Source organism: Aedes aegypti, chromosome 2 (assembly GCF_002204515.2).
Source record: "Aedes aegypti strain LVP_AGWG chromosome 2, AaegL5.0 Primary Assembly, whole genome shotgun sequence".
Lineage (NCBI taxonomy): Eukaryota > Metazoa > Arthropoda > Insecta > Diptera > Culicidae > Aedes > Aedes aegypti.
Window position 1 is genome coordinate 22854190 of NC_035108.1, and position 20232 is coordinate 22874421.

Below are 20232 nucleotides of genomic sequence, written 5' to 3' on the forward strand. Positions count from 1 at the left end.
CAAGTTTGTTCAGCAAAATTATAGCCAATATGTTGAAAATTTACTGTGTGGTATTTGTTTTGTTTTAACTGCTATCGTTTTCCTGGAAACTTTGATTATACCACTAAGGTCGAACTTTTGCCCCACCTTACTCTATATAGCGAAGTAGTGATTATCACGATGTAAGACGGACCGAGTACGCAAAATGTCATCGACTTGTTGGAGATATGTAGAGCCATCGAACACAGTAAATCCGCTTGCTGCTTGATGAGCTTAAACGTTCGAAGCCTCTTGGTGCATGCATCCGACATAGCAGCCGATCCCATCATGAAGATGGCTGATATCTCGGCCTTGTCCGAAACTGGCAGCTCCTCAAAGGTAAAAGGATTTACCTGGCCGCCAAGGCCAAGCGTTATTACGCTTGAGCTGCTGGTGTAGCAATACATCAGAGCAAATCTGCGTCTACCTTGGCCTTACCGCACACGATCCGACAAGTTTGTACTAGTAATCCTTTATAAGAGAGATTCGCGGAAGCTGACATTTCTGTCAAAGTGTGAGCCAATCGAGCAGCGAGAGCTGTCAAAGCGTGAGCCAAACTAACATGCGAACATGTTTGTTTTAAACTTTTCTTGAAGAGTAATGTAATCCGCTTGAAATTATTTTGGTAAAGTTGTTTTGCATGGAGCAAAAAGTATTAAATGTTTCCCTTTTTTAAATTTTTGTCAATGCGATTTTTAGTTGTTGATTTTTTCTGCTGTATATTAGTTTGGAAATGTAGCTTAAAGATCTATAACATAACAAAATCCACTTTTTAGCAATGAGGAAGTCATGTCCGTGTTACAATATAAGTCTCGACGTCAAGTAAAATCAGCACTGCTGGTATGTTGCCAAATCATTCCACTTTACTTCCGTTTATCTCTCTATAAAGGATCACTAGTTTGTACCAGTCATGATGTGGAGCTGGGCCGGTCAGACCATTATGGTGATATCTGCGCTGCAGAGATAACTATAATGAGCCAGCGAACGATTTTGTTTTGCGTGTTTATTGAGCCGAATACCACAACGAAGCAAAAGAAGTTCTTCATGACGCGGAACTTATTCGAGTATCAGAAGGAGAACGGCCTACTTCGCCTTAAAACATTTTGATGGTTGGTGGATGAAGTAGTCTTAAATCGTACTCATCGTTAGGATGCTCATCTTGCCCTGTCTACCCCAAAACATATGGTGAAAATGTGACCCAGAATAAAAAAATGATATCGGGAGCAATTGTTTCTGAGAAAAGTTAAAGATACCATTGGTTGTCGCGTTCAGAAATCAATACTGTGAAGTGAACCCTGACCCGTGAACGAGACGAGAGACATGAATAATAATTTTCGGACTCTCCGGATACCCCAGCGGTTAAAACCCCCTTGATTCATTGATGAAATTGCATAACCAAATCTCTAGTTTGTATTGGTTAGGGTATAATATAGTACACAATCATCAAAAAGTTACTTACCTAAAATGTCAAACAGGAATCATTAGCGCTTACTCTGCTTAGGTGGTGTAAATAAGTGCAGCCATGCCATGGTGATAAACCCACTATCGCAATCATTTTTCATCGTAGTGCCAGTAGTATTGCATTCCTGCAAAAAAGCGAAACGAAATGGACATTATTCGGATATTATTGGTATATACAAAACAAGTCAACTTCAATAGGTTTTTAGACTTTCAGGTTGAGTATAACTGGCGCATTGAAAAATTTATTATCGTAGGTATTTGTTTCACTTCCTTTTCTTTTTCGTTTGTTTCGTCTAGATTATGAATACAATTGAATAATGTAGCCTTCTGTCCATTCTATTTGCTTCTGGATTTTGTGTGTTTCAATGTATTTTTGTGTGTACTCTTTCTCCGTCTCTTTATTGTTAAACCCAGTTCCTGCTCTGACTATCAACATTTTCGATTTTTTTTTCTTTTTGCCTTTACGGTACACATTAAATAGAAGAATTTGTGACTCACTATAATTAATATAATATTATTTTTTGTAATTTTCTCTTCGTTTCTTATGTACGACGAAAAAGGAAGAATACCACACAATTGCAGGAAAAAATATAACAGACATACTTTGGAAATTTAAAGACTTGTTTCTCCATTATTGTAGAGTTTTGCTTTGCGTGTAATATGATTCCTTTACAAATCGAAATAGTAGTAACACGTAATATATTTTTTTGTTTTTCGTTATAGTGTAATGAGGAAAAACGTTATTCCCTAAATCTGCGATTACGATACATCTTCTCTGTGTTTGCTGCTGATTTCCATGTGAGAGTGAAAGTGATCGTGTGAGTGCTCGGTATTGGTGTAACGTGAGAGATAGTTCAATTATTGATTCGACCGTTGCAAGAAAGTACTTCGTTTGCTGCTCTATATTTAAAATATTCAATATGGTTGATTTTGATTTGTAATGTACCGGCGTCTAGATATCTGACTGATTCTCCTTACTGTTACACACGCGTAACTTATGTGTGTGCGTGAGTTGTGTTTAAACACAATCTCATAGCTTCTAATCGGGGTTATGATTCTTTCAATTTCTTTCATAGATGCGAGTGACTGTGTTGGTCACGTGGCACAAACACATATCTCATTTAAGTTATCCAGTAGCGTTAGGTTATTGTTTGTTTGCTTTTGTGGTATTTCTTTGTTTCACTAACGGTAAAGATATACTTCAAACAATGGCGATAACACTTACTTCATACCTGAAAGGAAAATGGAGACCATTTTATTTTACGTTGAATGAAAGTTTTTAAAAGTTTTAGAATTTAATTTTAAACTTAAGCGTGCGAAAATACTATTTCAACATAATTATTCATAAAATTAAACATAATTTACAAACATAGTAAAAATGATTGTGATTTTAATAAATAAACAAACTTTGGAAGGCGACTATCAATTAATTTACCATTATGTTGGTTTCGCATCTCAAGATGATATTATCCGGGTTGAACTTTTAATGACCTTTTTTAAGGATAATTGTCGAGAATATTTGGAGATCATTATTGAAAAATTGGTTCAGTTTCAACTTGTTTGAACAGTACAGAAATCTGACTCAATAAGCATTTTTGCGATCAAAAACGCATAGTATCTAGTGTCAGCTTTCCGCATTTCTACGTCACATTTCACAGGTTAATAGTTACCTGGCGTGTAGACCGGTTGATTGCCACTGTTGAGGCCTGTGCTTTCGGTGGCCGCTGCTCCCGTGAACGGATTGGTCGGGTTCGAAGACGGCGGTGGCATCGCAAACACTGGCATTCCTGCTCCCTGCGCTTGGCCAGCCGTTGGCTGGGACGTCACCGGACCACCACCACCACCGTTTTCATCCAAATCTGCTAGATCCTCCTGGAAAAAATATCGAAACCAGTCATGAGAAGTCAAAACAACGGGGAACAGACTTGAGCCGTTTTCAGAATAAAAATGTAAATGTTTGACAAATGATACATTTCGTCAAAAAATGTCATGACATTTTCATTTGAAAACGGATCATATCCAAAGCACAGGCACGTATCACACACAGGGGTTTGAAACAAAAAGCACTAACCCAAAAATTATTAGTATCCCTCAAGCACCCATAGCTCCAGTACCTTCGACGAATGTCGAGACTATTATAGCAACACTAGCGAAATAAAATTGCCTACAATACCTTCATTGAAATCGAAAGGAGTCATCGTCTCGAAGTTGGAAAACAATACAAAATGGTTTCGATTAACAAATTTATTGATCCGTTTTCGAACAGCTTGAGACCTCTTCACATATTCAAGAACAAAAAAAAAACTTTAAAGTACGCAATAAGAGACTAAAATAAACGACAACTAAGTGCCCTTTCGGTGTTACGCTATCATTTTTCAAAACAAGATTACGTAATTAGTTTATGGCATCTATTTCAGTGTCTTCCCACTCTACTTTGGTTAGCAAAAATAAGGCTTGGTTTTCTTCCGTCCATCGTCATTATCTTTCTTTTCGCTCAAATACTGATGGTCTCTCAAACTTAAACCGTTTCCGTCTAAGTAAAAAAAGATACAAAAAAATAAGAAAGAAAAAATACCATGAGTTAGGCCGGAAGCGATTCGATGATGGATGATACGTTAGAGATGAGTATGAAGTGCTACGGACTGGAAGTTAGGTTAGGAATTTCATTTAACTGATGACATCTGGTAGTGAAATTCAAATTCTACTTGCATGCAAACTTGTATACATTTTATAACAAAAATGACTACCAGATGGCACCACATATTTTATACTGTAAGTAATCTAGATAGAACCCCTACGCTTATGAAATGTTCGTTATAATTCCAGTATGGTGCAAAGGAAAAACTAAGAACCTAAATTCACTCGGTGAAACACAGTTCAATCAAGTGAAAAGTGATTACGTGTGCTGATGATGGTGGTGACGATGATGAATAATGGTAAAATAATAACAGATTAATAAATATAAGTAAAACCAAGAATACATACGTTTCGCGTGGGCTGTTCAGTAACTATTGGTCGTTCGCCTGCGTTGGCACTACTACTGGCACCACCGTCCCTCTAAACAAGTTAACAACACAGTTTGCGAGGAGGATATGTGAAAGAAAAAAAAAGATGCAGAAAAAAAACAGTGATAGAGAAGTAGACCTAGATGAGGAACATATGGTGACTCGGTGGTGTGAATGTCCCAATCGGTTGTGGTGTTTGCTAAAGTAGGTGCGCGCTCTGAGGTGAGGGAGGAGCGATTGGGTTGGGTGTTGGAATAAAACGCAGGTGCTGAAGTCTGGAAATCAACTGTAGTATACTAGAGACTATGGCACAGATAAACAGACGTATCATTGGTGAAAGTCCAAGTGATTATACTTCAAACGATCATTGTAAAATCTCTTAGTTGCAAATCTCACAACTAGAGGCGCGCATATAACTAGTTTAATAACATTTTAATAGGAATAATTTCTGTTGTTACGTCTGTTTGTATCTGTCTTTGGTTTTGATGAGGAATGTGCTTGTGAGAAACATAAGTTAAAACACATGATCGATTCTCTTGATAGAAGTTTTGACTTTCAATAATCGATAATAAGATGATGAAATCGATGTTCACTTGTGGTATCTATTAGTAGTTTGTTATAATATGTGTACGCGACGAAGCCTATTGCGTTCAGTACCGCCCCATCAACATCTGCTCCAACGGCATACTAGATGTTGCTGTCAACTCTTTGACACTGTATTTGAAGCCTATCTCTAACAAAACAACACAAAATTTCAACACGAGAACTATCCAATTATTGTTAAAATCTTATTTTCCCCCCAAACACGTTAAAATAGTAAGTATAATGGATTAAAATTGAATTCCTTAAAACTAAAATGTACTATCTACAGAAATACACAAAACACAGAAGAATAAACAGTTACAACAGACGGAAAACGAACGAAGAAAACTAAAAACTGTAAGTTAACCTAAAATAATTAAAACAATGAAATTAATAAACTTTTTGTTGTAGCTTGAAGCTTACTCCGCCAAAAACGAGTTAGTCTAAAGATGTTTTCGAAACTCCATCCGTCCGTTCCGCAACAAACTTCAAGAGTTTTTAATACTCTACGATCGATTGGACGAAAACATCCAGCACGGGACAATCGATAGATGTCGAACATCGATCGCACTTGCTCTCTCTGCAAAGAGCTAGACAGCCCGGGCTCAATGATCGAATGTGCTAAATGCCACAAACGGTACCACCACTCATGCGCCGGTGGGGAAGATGGAATTTCGGGCACTTCTAGTCCATTTTACTGCGTATTGTGCGTCCCCCGCGGTCCAGTCCCCTCCGTTTCTATGTCATCGACGGCTTCAACCACAGCCAGCGCGCGAGAGGCAAGACTTCAGTTGGAAATGCTGCGGTTGGAGGAGGAGAAACGTGTGGAAGAAATGCTCATGGCACAACGAGCAGAAGCGGAAAAGCAGCTACAGGAACGTGAGCTGCGGTTCGAAAGGGAAAGGAGCGAAAAAGCGATCGCCGACAAGATCGAATTGGAGAAGGTGTTCATCACGAGGAAATACGATTTGCTGCTTGCACAGGTAGACGGGAGTAACGACGGCAGGAGTGTACGGAGTCGACGGAGCAGCGCCAGAAGCATCGAAAAGGTGCAGAGTTGGATGGAGAACCACCCAGTGACCCTGAGTTCCAATTCTGGGGAACGCATCCCCACTGGAATCACGTCACAGGAGGGTGGCTCATCAAATCTGCGGCTGATTCCAAGGTCATCCACCAGCACATCTGGGCTGCCAAATCGCCCATCAGTAGCAGAAAGTAGTTTCGATGCGTCCAGTGGTGCAGCAGTTCTACCTTCAAGTAGTTTGGGAGTGATAAGTGAGATCCTGCCGTTATCTACTACCCAATCAGGTCCGACAACGAGAGCTAAACCGTTGCTTCCATCGTGCCAGTCTACCCCCTTCGCCCCTCCAACAGCTACAAGCCAGCCCGCGGTGAACGACGTCGCCTATGATGATCAGCTCAACCGAACGTATTCGGTGCAGATGGACAAAACCGTGGACACAGGCAAGGGACTGGAGGCCGAACAGAGTATGTATATGCGTTCGGCTCCGGTAAGTACACCCAGTAGACCACCTAGGCTAGTAGAAACCAATTCAAATGCAGGCAATAGTTCGCATAATATAATTCCTCACAGTACAATACCAAACGTAAATCCCAAAGAGCAATGTTTTGATATAAGCTCTTTCTGCGTAGCTAGGGCCTTACCAATAGTAGACGATCATGTGTCGAACCAGCTTAGGGCAAAGAACACTATTACAGTCCCATCTGGTACAATCACACACCAAACGCTCCTTAAACCATCACACACTGATAATGCTCCATTGCTGAGTGTCTCGAGCCATTCGCGTCCAATATTCTCGCTACAATCGGGTTACTCTGCTCCCCTTTTCCCTCCCGCGTCAAACATACCATCGTTCGCGAGTGATACGATCTATGCGATCTCTACAAGCGCAGTGCCCATTCATGCGGCCGGTGTTCCAGTGACAGTGAATTCGAGAGTGAGTGATCCTGCAGTGGTTCCCAATCGTTTCAATTGCGGAACGATCGCATCTGAACCAGTGATGAATTCGGGAGTGGATAACCTATGTCAGCCGTCTAATATGCCTCCAGCGAGTTCGGAATTGTTTCACGTCCCTCCAGCGGCCGGTTTGGCGTCAATACACGTTCCAGCTATGCACAACGCGGCGTCAGTCAACATCCCGGCGGCGATCAATGCGATGCCAGGAAATCCATCACAATTTTTCTACAATCCTGCGTTCCAGCAGGAGGTGGGAGGCGTTTCAATCAACCCAGTGCCATCCTCAGGGTCTGGCGCTCAAACGATCACCTTTAACTCTCCAACCGCGCAGCAACTGGCAGCCCGTCACGTTGTCCCGAAGGAACTTCCTCATTTTTCGGGAAACCCCGCAGACTGGCCGCTTTTTTGGAGTAGCTACGATACGTCTACGAGAATGTGCGGATACAGTGATGCGGAAAACCTCATGCGCCTTCAACGATGCCTGAAAGGGGATGCTAGGAAATCTGTCAACAGCTTCCTGCTTCATCCGTTGAACGTTCCGGAAATTATTCGCACGCTGAATACTCTCTACGGTCGGCCTGAAGCCATCATTGGAACTCTGCTGGCGGAAGTACGAGCTGCGCCAGCCCCACGGTCAGAGAAGTTGGAGAGCATCATCAATTTTGGATTGGTTGTTCGCAATCTCTGTGCTCACTTGGTCGCTACCGGTCAAGAGATGCACTTAGCCAACCCGATGTTGATCAGCGAGTTGGTGGACAGACTTCCAGCCAACATCAAATTGGATTGGGCGCTGTACACGCAACGAGTGGCACGAGCGGATCTGAGAACATTCTCGGATTACATGAACGTCATCGTCGACGCAGCGAGTCGTGTAACACCGCTAGTTGACAAACCCGATAGAACGAAAGGGAAAGCGGTCGTAAATGCCCATGCATCCAGCGATCGTGGCAACCAGAGCCAAGCAAACCACAGGTCGACGGAGACAACAGCGAATTTCAACAAAGTTTCCACGGGTGGCGGTGCACGGCCTTGCATGGTCTGCAAGATCAACGGTCACAAGCCGAAGGACTGTTCAACGTTCAAATCCAAATCACTGGAGAACCGATGGAAGGCTGCGCAAGAATTACACCTTTGCAAAAAATGTCTCTATCCGCACGGAAAGTGGCCTTGCAAGGCGTCATTATGTGGAACGGACGGCTGTGAACAACGGCATCATAAACTGCTTCATCCTGGCAATCCAACAGAAGAACGACAGCCTGTGGCGTCTTCTAATGCCATATCAGGAGTAGTCAACGTGCACCAAAACTCCCACAGCAAGGTTCTGTTCCGAATAATCCCGGTGGAACTACACGCAAACGGGAGATCTGTCCAAACGTTTGCTTTCCTCGATGGAGGGTCCGACTCAACGTTGGTAGAGAAGTCGCTGGTCGAACAGCTAGGCGTACAGGGGCCTGTATCCCCACTGTGTATGCAATGGACCAATGGGATCAAAAGATTGGAAGAAGATTCGAGGAAGGTGTACATCAAGATTTCCGGTGTGGGCCAACGTAAGCAGTTCCAGTTGAGAGGTGTGCAGACTGTGGACAGTTTGGACCTTCCGCGGCAGTCAGTTCGCTTCAAGGAACTAGAGGATCGTTTCGCTTACCTACGAGGGCTACCTGTTATGAGCTACGATGACGTCATTCCTGGTATTTTGATCGGGCTTGATAATACCAGTGTGAAAAACTCCTTCAAACAACGCGAAGGCAAGCCCGATGAACCAGTAGCCGCCAAAACTAGGCTAGGATGGGTTGTGTATGGCCGCACTGGATGCAAGGATCAAGCACTGTCGCATCGAATATTCCACGTTTGCACCCGTGCCCACGACGACGATCTGGATGAATCGATCAAGCAGTTCTTTTCGACGGAAAGTGTTGGCGTGTCTGTTGCGAAAGCTGTGGAATCGGCAGATGATAAACGGGCACGAGAAATACTCCAAGCGACGACTGTACGAACTCCTGCCGGTAGATACCAAACAGGTCTGCTTTGGAAGTACGACGAATTCGAATTTCCGAACAGTCTACCGATGGCTGAACGGCGCCTCAAATGTCTCGAACGCCGTTTGTCTAAATCCCCGGAGCTTTACGCCAAGATGAGACACCAGGTAGCAGAGTACCAGACAAAAGGATACGCCCATGTAGCTACACTACGAGAACTGGAGGAATCGAACCCTAAACGCGTCTGGTATCTGCCATTGGGTATTGTCGTAAACCCCCGGAAACCAAATAAATTGCGAATGGTCTGGGATGCTGCGGCCGTCGTACAAGGAGTGTCGTTCAACTCGGTCCTACTGACAGGTCCAGACCTATTGGTGCCCCTTCAAGCGGTGCTAAGTCGCTACAGACAAAAGAAAATTGCCATTAGCGCCGATATCATGGAAATGTTTCACCAGGTGGAGATCAGGCCAGAGGACCGACAAGCTCAGAGGTTTCTATGGCGGAATAGTCCAGGAGATCCAATTCAAGTTTTCGTTATGGATGTGGCCATATTCGGTTCGACTTGCTCACCGTGCTCTACGCAGTTCGCTAAGAACCTCAATGCAGATGAACATTCGGCGGAATTTCCAAAGGCATCTGTGGCGATAAAAGAGAACCACTACGTTGACGATTATCTGGATAGCGTCGACAGCATCGCCGAAGCAGTTCGACTAGCGACAGACGTGAAAACGGTACACAGTCGAGGAGGCTTCCAGATAAGACATTGGATGTCGAACTCTCCCGAAGTATTGAGGCGCATTGGAGAACAAAATTCGCTAACAGTGAAGAGCTTCGTGATGGACAAGGACAGCCAGCAAGAACGCATTCTAGGTATGGTCTGGTTACCCAACGAGGACATGTTCTCCTACAAAACAAGCTTCCGCAGTGACTTGGAGCGCTTGTTCGAAGCTTCCGTCGTTCCGACAAAACGTGAGGTGTTGAGACTGGTAATGAGCCTGTTCGACCCATTAGGGCTCATCGCATCCTATATCATCGAAGGAAAGGTCATTATCCAGGAGATATGGAGGTCTAAAGTCGGCTGGGATGAGCAAATTCCTGTCAAACTACTTAAACGCTGGGAACAATGGTTGGATATACTCCGGGCGCTGGACAAAGTGAAGATCCCGCGGTGTTACTTCCCAGAATACAGCAAGGAAGCCTATGAATCTCTGGAGTTGCATGTCTTCGTAGACGCGAGCGAAAGCGCCTTTGCTGCCGCCGCTTATTTCAGAGTTGTGGACAACGGGAGGATTCGGTGCTGCTTGGTTAGTGCAAAGACCAAAGTAGCTCCATTACAATCAATCGGGATTCCGCGTCTGGAACTGCAGGCAGCTATGATTGGAACGCGACTAATGAAGACCATCACAGACAACCACACCATTCCTATCAAACGGAGGGTAATGTGGAGCGATTCACGAACCGTTCTCACCTGGCTCCGATCCGACCATAGGAGATATCGGCAGTTCGTTGCATTCCGGATTACGGAGATCCTCGAGGAGACGAACGTTGTTGATTGGAGATGGGTGCCGACTAAGTTGAACGTGGCGGACGAAGCCACAAAATGGGGAAAGGGTCCCAACTACCACGAGAATTGCAGGTGGTTTAACGGTCCAGCATTCCTTTACGAGGACGAATCGAAGTGGCCAGAGGAAGACACTACACAAGAGGAATTTGCGGACGAAGAGTTGCGAAATGTCCGTATTCATGTGCAACGAACGGCTGAACTTATCTTGGATTTCCAACGGTTCTCTAAATGGGAAAGGCTCGTAAGAACAGTTGCGTATGTACGCCGTTTCTATAGGAATTGTCAACACAAAAGGACTGGCTCAGCGACCATTACGGGAGTCCTTTCATGTGAAGAACTGAAGGCAGCGCAGAATTTGATCTGGAAGCTAGTGCAAGAGGAAGCCTTCCCAGCAGAGTTTGCAGTTCTACGAAGCAACCAGCAAGTGCCTTCGGAGCAACGGAAAGCGGTGGAAAAGAGCAGCTGTGTCTACAAGCTGGCGCCTTTCCTTGACGAGGAAGGAGTAATGCGGAAGGACGGTCGAATCAAAGCTTCGCCTTACGTTCCATTCGAGACGAAATTCCCGATCATCGTACCTAAACAGCATCACGTTTCACATCTCCTGGTCGACTGGTATCACCGGCAATACGGCCACGCAAATGGAGAAACCGTGGTGAACGAAATCCGGCAAAAGTACGTCATACCGGAGCTTCGGGTTGCTGTAAGGAAGATTGCGAAACGCTGTACTTGGTGTTCGGTGTATCGAGCTGTACCCCAGGTCCCGAAAATGGGTCCTCTTCCGTTGGCGCGACTTACACCGTACGTACGAGCCTTCACGTTCGTTGGCATAGATTATTTCGGACCACTTACTGTTCGCGTCGGACGGGCTAGTGTAAAGCGGTGGGTAGCCCTATTCACTTGCCTGACTACTAGGGCAATACACTTGGAAGTTGCGGCGTCGCTATCTACCGACTCCTGTAAACAGGCGATCCGCAGATTCATCGCCCGCAGAGGGGCCCCTCATGAGATGTACTCCGATCAGGGAACGAATTTTCAAGGTGTAAGCAGTGAACTGGCCAGGCAAATACGGGCCATCAACGGAGCGCTGGCAGATACTATCACCAACCACAGAACACAATGGAAGTTCAATCCACCGCACGCCCCTCATATGGGAGGCGTTTGGGAGAGACTTGTGCGCTCCGTGAAGCGCGGTCTCAGCTGTCTACTAACTGATAGGAATCCAAACGACGAGACTTTGGCAACAGCAGTTACGGAGGTAGAATCTATGGTCAATTCGCGTCCGCTGACCTATCTTCCTCTGGAGAGTGAGGAGACTGAAGCCTTGACGCCCAATCATTTTCTTCTCCTAAGCTCTAACGGCGTAGTTCAACCACCTACGAAGATGACGGATGAAGCTGAAGCCCTGCATACCAACTGGGGAATGATCAAGGTAATGCTCGACAACTTCTGGAAGCGTTGGCTGAGAGAGTATCTTCCGGTTATGTCGCCACAATCAAAATGGTTCGGAGAGGTGCGGAATGTCCAGGTCGGCGATCTGGTGATGTTGGCGAATGAAAAGGATAGGAATAGCTGGACACGTGGACGAGTTCTCCAAGTCTATCCAGGCAGGGACGGACGAGTTCGCCGAGTCGACGTGCAGACTACCATGGGAGTTCATCAACGACCTGTTTCTAAGTTGGCTATACTGAACGTCGCTGGAGTTCCAGGTATAGCTGAAGGTTCGGGCAGCAATACGGGTGGGGGTATGTACGCGACGAAGCCTATTGCGTTCAGTACCGCCCCATCAACATCTGCTCCAACGGCATACTAGATGTTGCTGTCAACTCTTTGACACTGTATTTGAAGCCTATCTCTAACAAAACAACACAAAATTTCAACACGAGAACTATCCAATTATTGTTAAAATCTTATTTTCCCCCCAAACACGTTAAAATAGTAAGTATAATGGATTAAAATTGAATTCCTTAAAACTAAAATGTACTATCTACAGAAATACACAAAACACAGAAGAATAAACAGTTACAACAGACGGAAAACGAACGAAGAAAACTAAAAACTGTAAGTTAACCTAAAATAATTAAAACAATGAAATTAATAAACTTTTTGTTGTAGCTTGAAGCTTACTCCGCCAAAAACGAGTTAGTCTAAAGATGTTTTCGAAACTCCATCCGTCCGTTCCGTAACAATATGGTTAATCTAGAATCATGCACTGCACGTGGACCGGTTCTTTGGTATGGAAATGCAATGATCATTATGAATGTTGATCAATCCGTCCGATCGTCAACCACATCGGACTTTATTAGCATAAGGAGGTGTTCCAGCTATGGCCATAGTGTTTCTTTTTTTTACCATGTGTAGAAATTTGATAGTCTTCAAGTACATATCGTTATTTGAGCAATTCTCGCTGAAACCAGGCCGCCATCGGTCCTCATTGTTAGAATTCCAATTTTATGTCACTGATCGCTAGTATATGCTGAAACTAGAGGGTGATCCTTTCGGTTTTCTCAAATTGGTGGACCCCTCGTACGCCAGTTAGCTAAACAGTTTGTGAAAAGGCTCATTTTCTGATATCTTAGGTATTTCTTATCGTGATATGTCTTGTTTATCCCTTGGAAAACATAGCATTGTGGCATTGTATAGAGGAAGGATATAGCTTCCATTCGAAGCTACTTGTTACTAATAGGTGCGCCGATTTCTTCACCTTCGCTTAAGCCGTAAACCACGTTTACCCATACGATTAAACCAGGTTTAAGCCCTAAGCGGTGGTGAAGAAACCGCTTATAAGTGGTCATAAGAACACTAAGCTTACTAAGAAAAACTTTTAATCGTATATTTGGTCTTCCAGTTGTTGCGCGGTTCATCCACATGTGTTGTATAAAATACAACTGCGCGACTACTGAAGTATTACGTTAAATAGAAAAAAGTTGCTTTTATAGAAAATTACAGGTTTTTTTTTCTTAGCAGACAAGCCCAACAAAACATAAAGCATATTTCAGCATTGATTTTTCATAAGGGCGCACTGCATATATCGATTTCTCTTCCTCGTTGATCTCTTGGCGTTATTGTTCTCTTTTCGTAATATATTTTTTGCTGCTAGATGAAGAATCACTGTATCATGCTTCATTAACAAGAAATGTTACAGATTCATTTAATTTTGCGAAGTTATTAGCGAAAGAGAGGATCGATGAAGAGAAATCGCTCATGTCAGATAGGCCCTATTGAAGTAACAGTGCAGATGTCAGCTGGATAAACTCTTATTATAATGTAAGTAACATTGGGTATCTTGTCCCGCCTTACCCTACTGTAAAAATGTAAAAATATTGTAGAAAAATGTGTTTTAGCGGTGCCGTGTTATTTATGTGGCCATGGAAACCAGTGAATTTGGAACCGCTCAAACGTCAAATTAGTGAACTCGTGCATTGGTCCATAAAGCAAGGTAGAGATAATTTTGCACATTTCAAATACATCACAGCATGTAAATCATTGAAGCAAACACCATGAAAATTCAGGTTTTCCGTTTAAATCCAATATAGCGGCCAAATTCAATGGACCAATGCACAAGTTCACTAAATTGACGTTTGAGCGGTGCCGAATTCACTCGCTTCCATGGTCACGTAAATAACACGGCACCTCTCGAACGTCAAACAGTGAACGCGTGCATCGGTCTATACGGCCGATTTTTTTTTATTGTTGCAAACGAAGCTGTTTTCTCTTTACTAAAGCAAAATATATGTTTTTACCATCGAAAGTACTATAAAGTTTGTTGATAAGTATGACTCTATACATGAAGTTTGAAATCTGTGACAAATTAAGCAAATAAATTGCCATAAAAGCTCACAAACTTGCATGCAAGTTGGCTAATTAGTAAAATTTTGCGTTTTCAACAGTCAATATCTCAAAAACTAGACGTGTTATGATATTTTTGATAACGGATGCAAACTTTCAAAATTTCAATACCGGTAGAAATGGATTTGGCTGAGGAACGCACGAAGTATTCCGGCAAAACTCTAAAATGAGGGGCTATGTCTGGGATTATTCTGAGCAGTCATCGATATGGGAATGGCTATCGAAATTTTTTCAAACATTCTATTCAGAAACTTTTAGTGAGAAAATTATTTTACTTTGAAGTTTTTCCAGGAACCCATGGGTTATACTAGGGATTCCACCAAAAACTTTTCATGGGATTCTACCAGGATTTTTTATCAAAAATTCTCCTAGAAATTCATCCACAAATTCAACCAGAAATCTTTCAGACATACCTTCATGTGGCATTCTTCCAGAGATTCCTTAAAAGGTTCCTCTACAATTATCCAGTATTTCCTTCAATGATACCTTCAAAGATCAATCCAAAAAGACCCTCAAGTATTTTTTTCAGGGCTTACTCCAAGGCTGTCTTCAAGAATGATTCAAGGAATTCCTCTAGGAGTTAGTTCCAAACGGGTGCACGACGTTAGGCATAAATACGTTAGGCATAAGGACGTTAGGCATAAGTACGATAGGCATAAATACGATAGGCATAATGGACGTTTGGCATAATGGATGTTTGGCATAATGGACATTAGGCATAATGGACGATAGGCATAATTTCCAAAATGAAAATTGAAATTGTTTGTGTGAAAAGTGAGCAGAATTTTTTGATGATTGTGTAGGGCTTCAATAATCAAGAGTCCTTTGAAATACAATTGCCTTGCAGTCGTCCCATAGTATTGAATCATTTGAGGTCCATTTTTAGAACAAAATTTGATTAAATGATTAGCATGAAAATGCCGTAAATTACTTTTATTAGCATTCTGTGACCATAGAGTTAAGCCATGCTGAAGGTATTTTAGTTCAGTTCTAAGTCGATCCAGGATCCTTGACCGTGAAGTATAATCGTGCTCATGTGTCTTGCACATATAAGAATGCAAAATGGCCACTTCGGCAAATCAAACTTTTTATTAATAACTGTGGAAGTGCTCCTAGAACACCAAGCTAAGAACTTGGGTTGGGACGTCATTCCATGAATAAGAACGACGCTTTAACTACTCATCTTTTGGAGTTTGGTTGTACACATATTATTGGCAATTTTTTCATAAGAGATTATCCCTTCTTTAAATTGAAGGCTGTTCTTTATAGTTATACTGACGACAAAATTATTGGAATTCGTGCTGCTAATGTTTCAATCAGCATATTTTTCTTCTTTTATGATTGAACTGTTCTTTCGAGACATACTTATTCAGTAAGTAATGTCATTATTACCTAAAAGTATTAATCCATCATACATTTTCCCTTCTTTGAATCATAGGATATTCTTCATACTTATACGAACAATTTAATGATTGGAAGAAAGGGACATTATTTCAATAATATGCTGTTTTGTGGATTATTGATGTTCTAATAGCTAATGGAATTGTAGATGTAAATATTTCTATTAAAAATATACGCCATACTAAATGCTGAATACTATGCTATATAAAATTTAAGCTTGACAGTTAAGTTGACTCTGAAATCAAATTTTACTATTCAAACTTGACGGATTTCAAATATTTTCATGGTACTTTCAGCAATGTTTACATATGTGGCTGATAAAAATTGTTTGAAAACCATCGAAAATTGTTGGCAGAAGAGGCAAAGGAACTGTTTTCACTACATTAAATTGATGAGCAAACTCGGAGTGGGAATGTAACGCTTTTGGCGCCACACTACCGGCAGCTTCATTTTTTACCCCGAAAAAAATATTCAAATCGCGATAACTTTTTTGTTTCTTGGTATTTTTGCACCAGTTTTTCAAAAGCTCTCAAAAGACTCTTCTAGTTTTAGAATATATGTCGATATTGATTAATGGGCATCTGGAACCGGAGATATTTCAAAATTTCTTGGGGGACCGACGCGTAGCCATAACCCACGTGAATATCTAAGACTACAGAATTTTTATCGCATTCGGATATTCACTCCTTGGAAAAATACATTAATGTTGTATGTTGAGTATGTTGTGAAAAAAATGATGTAATTTGGTGCAGCCGTCTTTGTGTAATGAGCATTTATGTTTCTGGTACCACGTTGGCCAAATGAAGATCTTAAAAACTTCAAAAAACCTAATCCAGTAATTTTCAGATTTCTCCAAGAATACTGAACCGATTTGCAAGATTTTTTCAGAGTAGCTCCTCATTACCTGGAAATATATATTTTGTTTTTGATCAATTAATCAAAAAAATAAAATATTTTTTGAATTATTGATCAAAAACAAAATGGCCGCCAAAGACATTTGGTATGGAGAATGTCGGTCCCCCAAGGAACATTGGAATATCTTCAAAACCAGATCACCAATGATTAATATCGACATGGATTTTAAAACTAGAAGAGCTTTTTGAGAACTTGTGAAAAAATGAAACAAAAAAGATATCGCGATTTGAATATTCTTTTTGGGGTAAAAAATGAAGCTGCCGGTAGAGGGGTTAAATATAATGTCACCTATCATAATATGAATTTGTGATTTGACTGTAGGTTGTTGTTTTCAAGTTAATCATTTGCATTATAAGTGCTAATAATCATATAGAAAATTTCCCTTCTTTAGAGTTAAGGTAATTATGTAAGAAATATATAACAAAAAACACCAAACTAAACAGCTCTACATACAAATAACACTTGCACATCGCAAATATAAATTGATATTTACAATAATGGATTGAGCTGGACTTTAGAATGATAACAATGGCCATGACAGTAATCTTCTTCCATATCTTGCGATAATGGATTCATTGTCAAATTTTATAACACCGAAAATAGTGATTTATAACCAACAAATTAACCTACCCCCTCGTAACGCTTCTTGCATGATTTTTACACTATTTTTATGAGCTGTAACATGTTAAGGAAACCCAATTACCACCACCAACTTAATGGAATTTGTAAATGGACCCGACCAATTTTCGATATGAGAAGATTTTGAATGGAACACACGCAAGTTTTGTTATGCCAAACGTCCATTATGCCTAACATATTTTATGCCTAACATCCATTATGCCTAATGTATTTATGCCTAACGTCCATTATGCCTAACGTCCATTATGCCTAACATACTTATGCCTAACGTCCTTATGCCTAACGTCTTTATGCCTAATGGGGTATACTCGTTCCAAACAATCCACCTTGCATTACTCAGGAATCACATCTCGAATTCTTTCGGATACTTCTCAAGGGATTCATCAAGAAATTCATCGCTAGAAATTTCCACAAGGATTTGACCAGGACTTTTTTCAGGGCTTTGTCTTGGTGTTCCTCATTAAATTCGAAACGTAGTTGCTTTAGAACTTCTATCAGGAATTTCTTCAGCGATTCTTTCCAGTATTTTTTTTTTCTACAGAACCCTCCCGGGATTTATACAAAAAAAAATCCGAGAGATTTCTCCAGTGATTCATCCAATGCTTCCTTCGAGTATTTCACCAAAAAATCCTCCAAAGATTAATTCAAGAATACTTCCAGCGAAACTTCAGGAATTTCTGAACAGCTCCTATCAAGATATTTTTTTCTGCGATTCCATCAGAAATTCCCCTAGAAATTATTAAAGAGATTGCTCAAGAAATCCCTTCCAAGCGATTATTACAGGGATTCCATCAAATATTCCGCCAAGAATTTCCATCAGAAATTGCTCCTATGAAAAATCTTCTAGTGATTTCTATACCCAAGGAGGAATAAATAACTCGCAATAATCTATGCATACCATATTAGACTGATGCAAATTTTGAAGTTTTATCTCCCCCTTGCTTAAACGACGACACTTATGATGAAGATCATTCTCCCAAAATATGAAGTGATTTGGAAGAAAATTGGTTGTGCACACGCCATTTGAAGTTTATATGGAAATTACTATGGAAAAGACAAACCTTTTGTGTTCTCTTATTGCTCGTATTAATAATCTATGGAAAAGTGAACAAACTCTTCTCATGTGATATCTTCCCAGCTACAACTTTGCCGAAGACCACATTTTGATGGGACGTAAGGATAATTTGTTATTGTTGATAACAAAGTCTAAATCATGCTGACATGATCATTCAATTACTTTCAGAGCAACCCTGCCTTTTTGCTGTGGAACATAGTAGCCTGGATTACTTTGATCTATTCTACCCGCCAGGAGCACCACTGTTGCCTGCCGAACAGTTGGTGAAGCATGCAAAATGCAAACCCAGTTTATGATTATGAATAGTAATTTATCCTGACGTCCAATCAAAATGTGGTCTTTGGCAAAGTTGTACACTCAGAAACACGAGAAGTCACAGAATTACTAAATTTTAGTAATTTATGAAATTCCTTCAAAAATTCTTTCAGGAAGACATGCAGAGTTTTACTCCAGAAACTCTTACAATTATACTACCCAGAATTTCTCCACGGATTCATCGAGGAGTTCCTCCAGGGATTTTATCGTGAATTCCTCCAAGGATTCCACCAGAAAGCCTTTAGGGATTATCCGGGAAATACTGCAAAAGAATTGTTCAAAACTTCTTACATGAGATAACACCAGGAATTCCTTTAGAGATTCCGCTAAAAGAATTTATCCATTGATTCCTTCTAGTATTTCTTGAAGGATTTTTTTCTAAGGGACCCACCAGGAATTACCTTAGAGAATCCTTTAGGAAATCCTTCAGGGATGGATTTAAATGTTCTTCCAGAGACATATTACAGTATTTCACCAGGGAATTATCTGGGCATATCTCCAGTGATTTCTTTGGTGATTCACCCAAGGATTTCCCAAGAAATTGCTCCATGGATTTTTCCAGAAATTTTCCAACAAAAATCATCCAGGTGTTTCTCTGAGAATTCAACCTGAAGGCGTTCATTGTTTTATCATCTGAGTATCAAATCAGTTAATTCCCTTGAGGAATCTCTGATAAACCTGGAGGAAAATCCTAGTAAATCCTTTGAAGTATTTTATGGTAGAACTTCTGGCGAAACTCTGGTAAATTTTCAAGGTGGAAATTCGAGCGAAACTCCGGTAATATTTCCAGTGTTAACCCTACAAGAACTCCTGGTGCAATTCCTTGAAAAACTTCTCTCTCATAAAATTACTGGTGAAATAATTAGACAAAAAACTGGTGAAGTATCGGAAGGAAATACTGGTGGAATTTTTACAGGGAATTGTGGACGAATCCCATAAGATATTCGTAATCAAATCCTTGGTGTTCGTCTTGGCGTAATCCTTGGAGGATTTTTTTTTTCCAGAATATTTTGGAAGAACCTCTAGAAGTTTTTTTTTCTGGTTTCCTGGTGAAATCACCGCAAAAATATTGGTGGTGTTTTTGAAAATGTTTCTAGTGGAATCCCATGAGAATTTCAGCTCGAATCCTTGGAGATTTTCCTGGTGGAAATCCTGGAGAATCACCTGGGAGAATTCCAGATGAAATCCACAGAGAAACTTCAGGTGGAATCCTTAGAGGAATCTCGGAAGAATTTATTGGGGGGATTTTTAGTTGGAGAGAAAGTCCCAGCGGAATTTTCGAAGGAATTCCTGATGGAAATACTGAAGGAACTCTCAGAGGAATCTCTGAAGGAATAGAGTCACTGGATGATGTACTGGTGGATTCCCAAATTACTGAAATCATTATAAGAAATTTCTGATGATATCCTTATTAGAAATTTCAGGTGAAACCGTTGAAAGAATTCCTGAAAACCCTC

General features: G+C 41.2%; 1 protein-coding gene across 8 annotated transcripts in view; it reads right to left on the reverse strand.

Moving 5' to 3' along the window:
* The window catches only part of LOC5571262 (dnaJ homolog subfamily C member 5 homolog), a 40941-nt gene that overhangs the window by 7504 nt on the left and 13205 nt on the right, over window positions 1–20232 (reverse strand). Inside the window, exons 5-8 of one of the 8 annotated variants that reach the window (XM_021840231.1) lie at window positions 4465–4536; window positions 3150–3351; window positions 2915–2970; window positions 1702–2711 (exon numbers count right to left, since the gene is read on the reverse strand). In XM_021840231.1, the coding sequence (XP_021695923.1) occupies window positions 2963–2970; window positions 3150–3351; window positions 4465–4536 (282 nt within the window). In that variant the 3' untranslated portion in view covers window positions 1702–2711; window positions 2915–2962. Of the gene's footprint in view, window positions 1–1392; window positions 1605–1694; window positions 2712–2914; window positions 2971–3149; window positions 3352–3705; window positions 4013–4464; window positions 4537–20232 lie in introns of those variants that run through there. The other 7 variants (XR_002499438.1, XM_021840228.1, XM_021840229.1 and 4 more) reach the window with 7 other exon arrangements.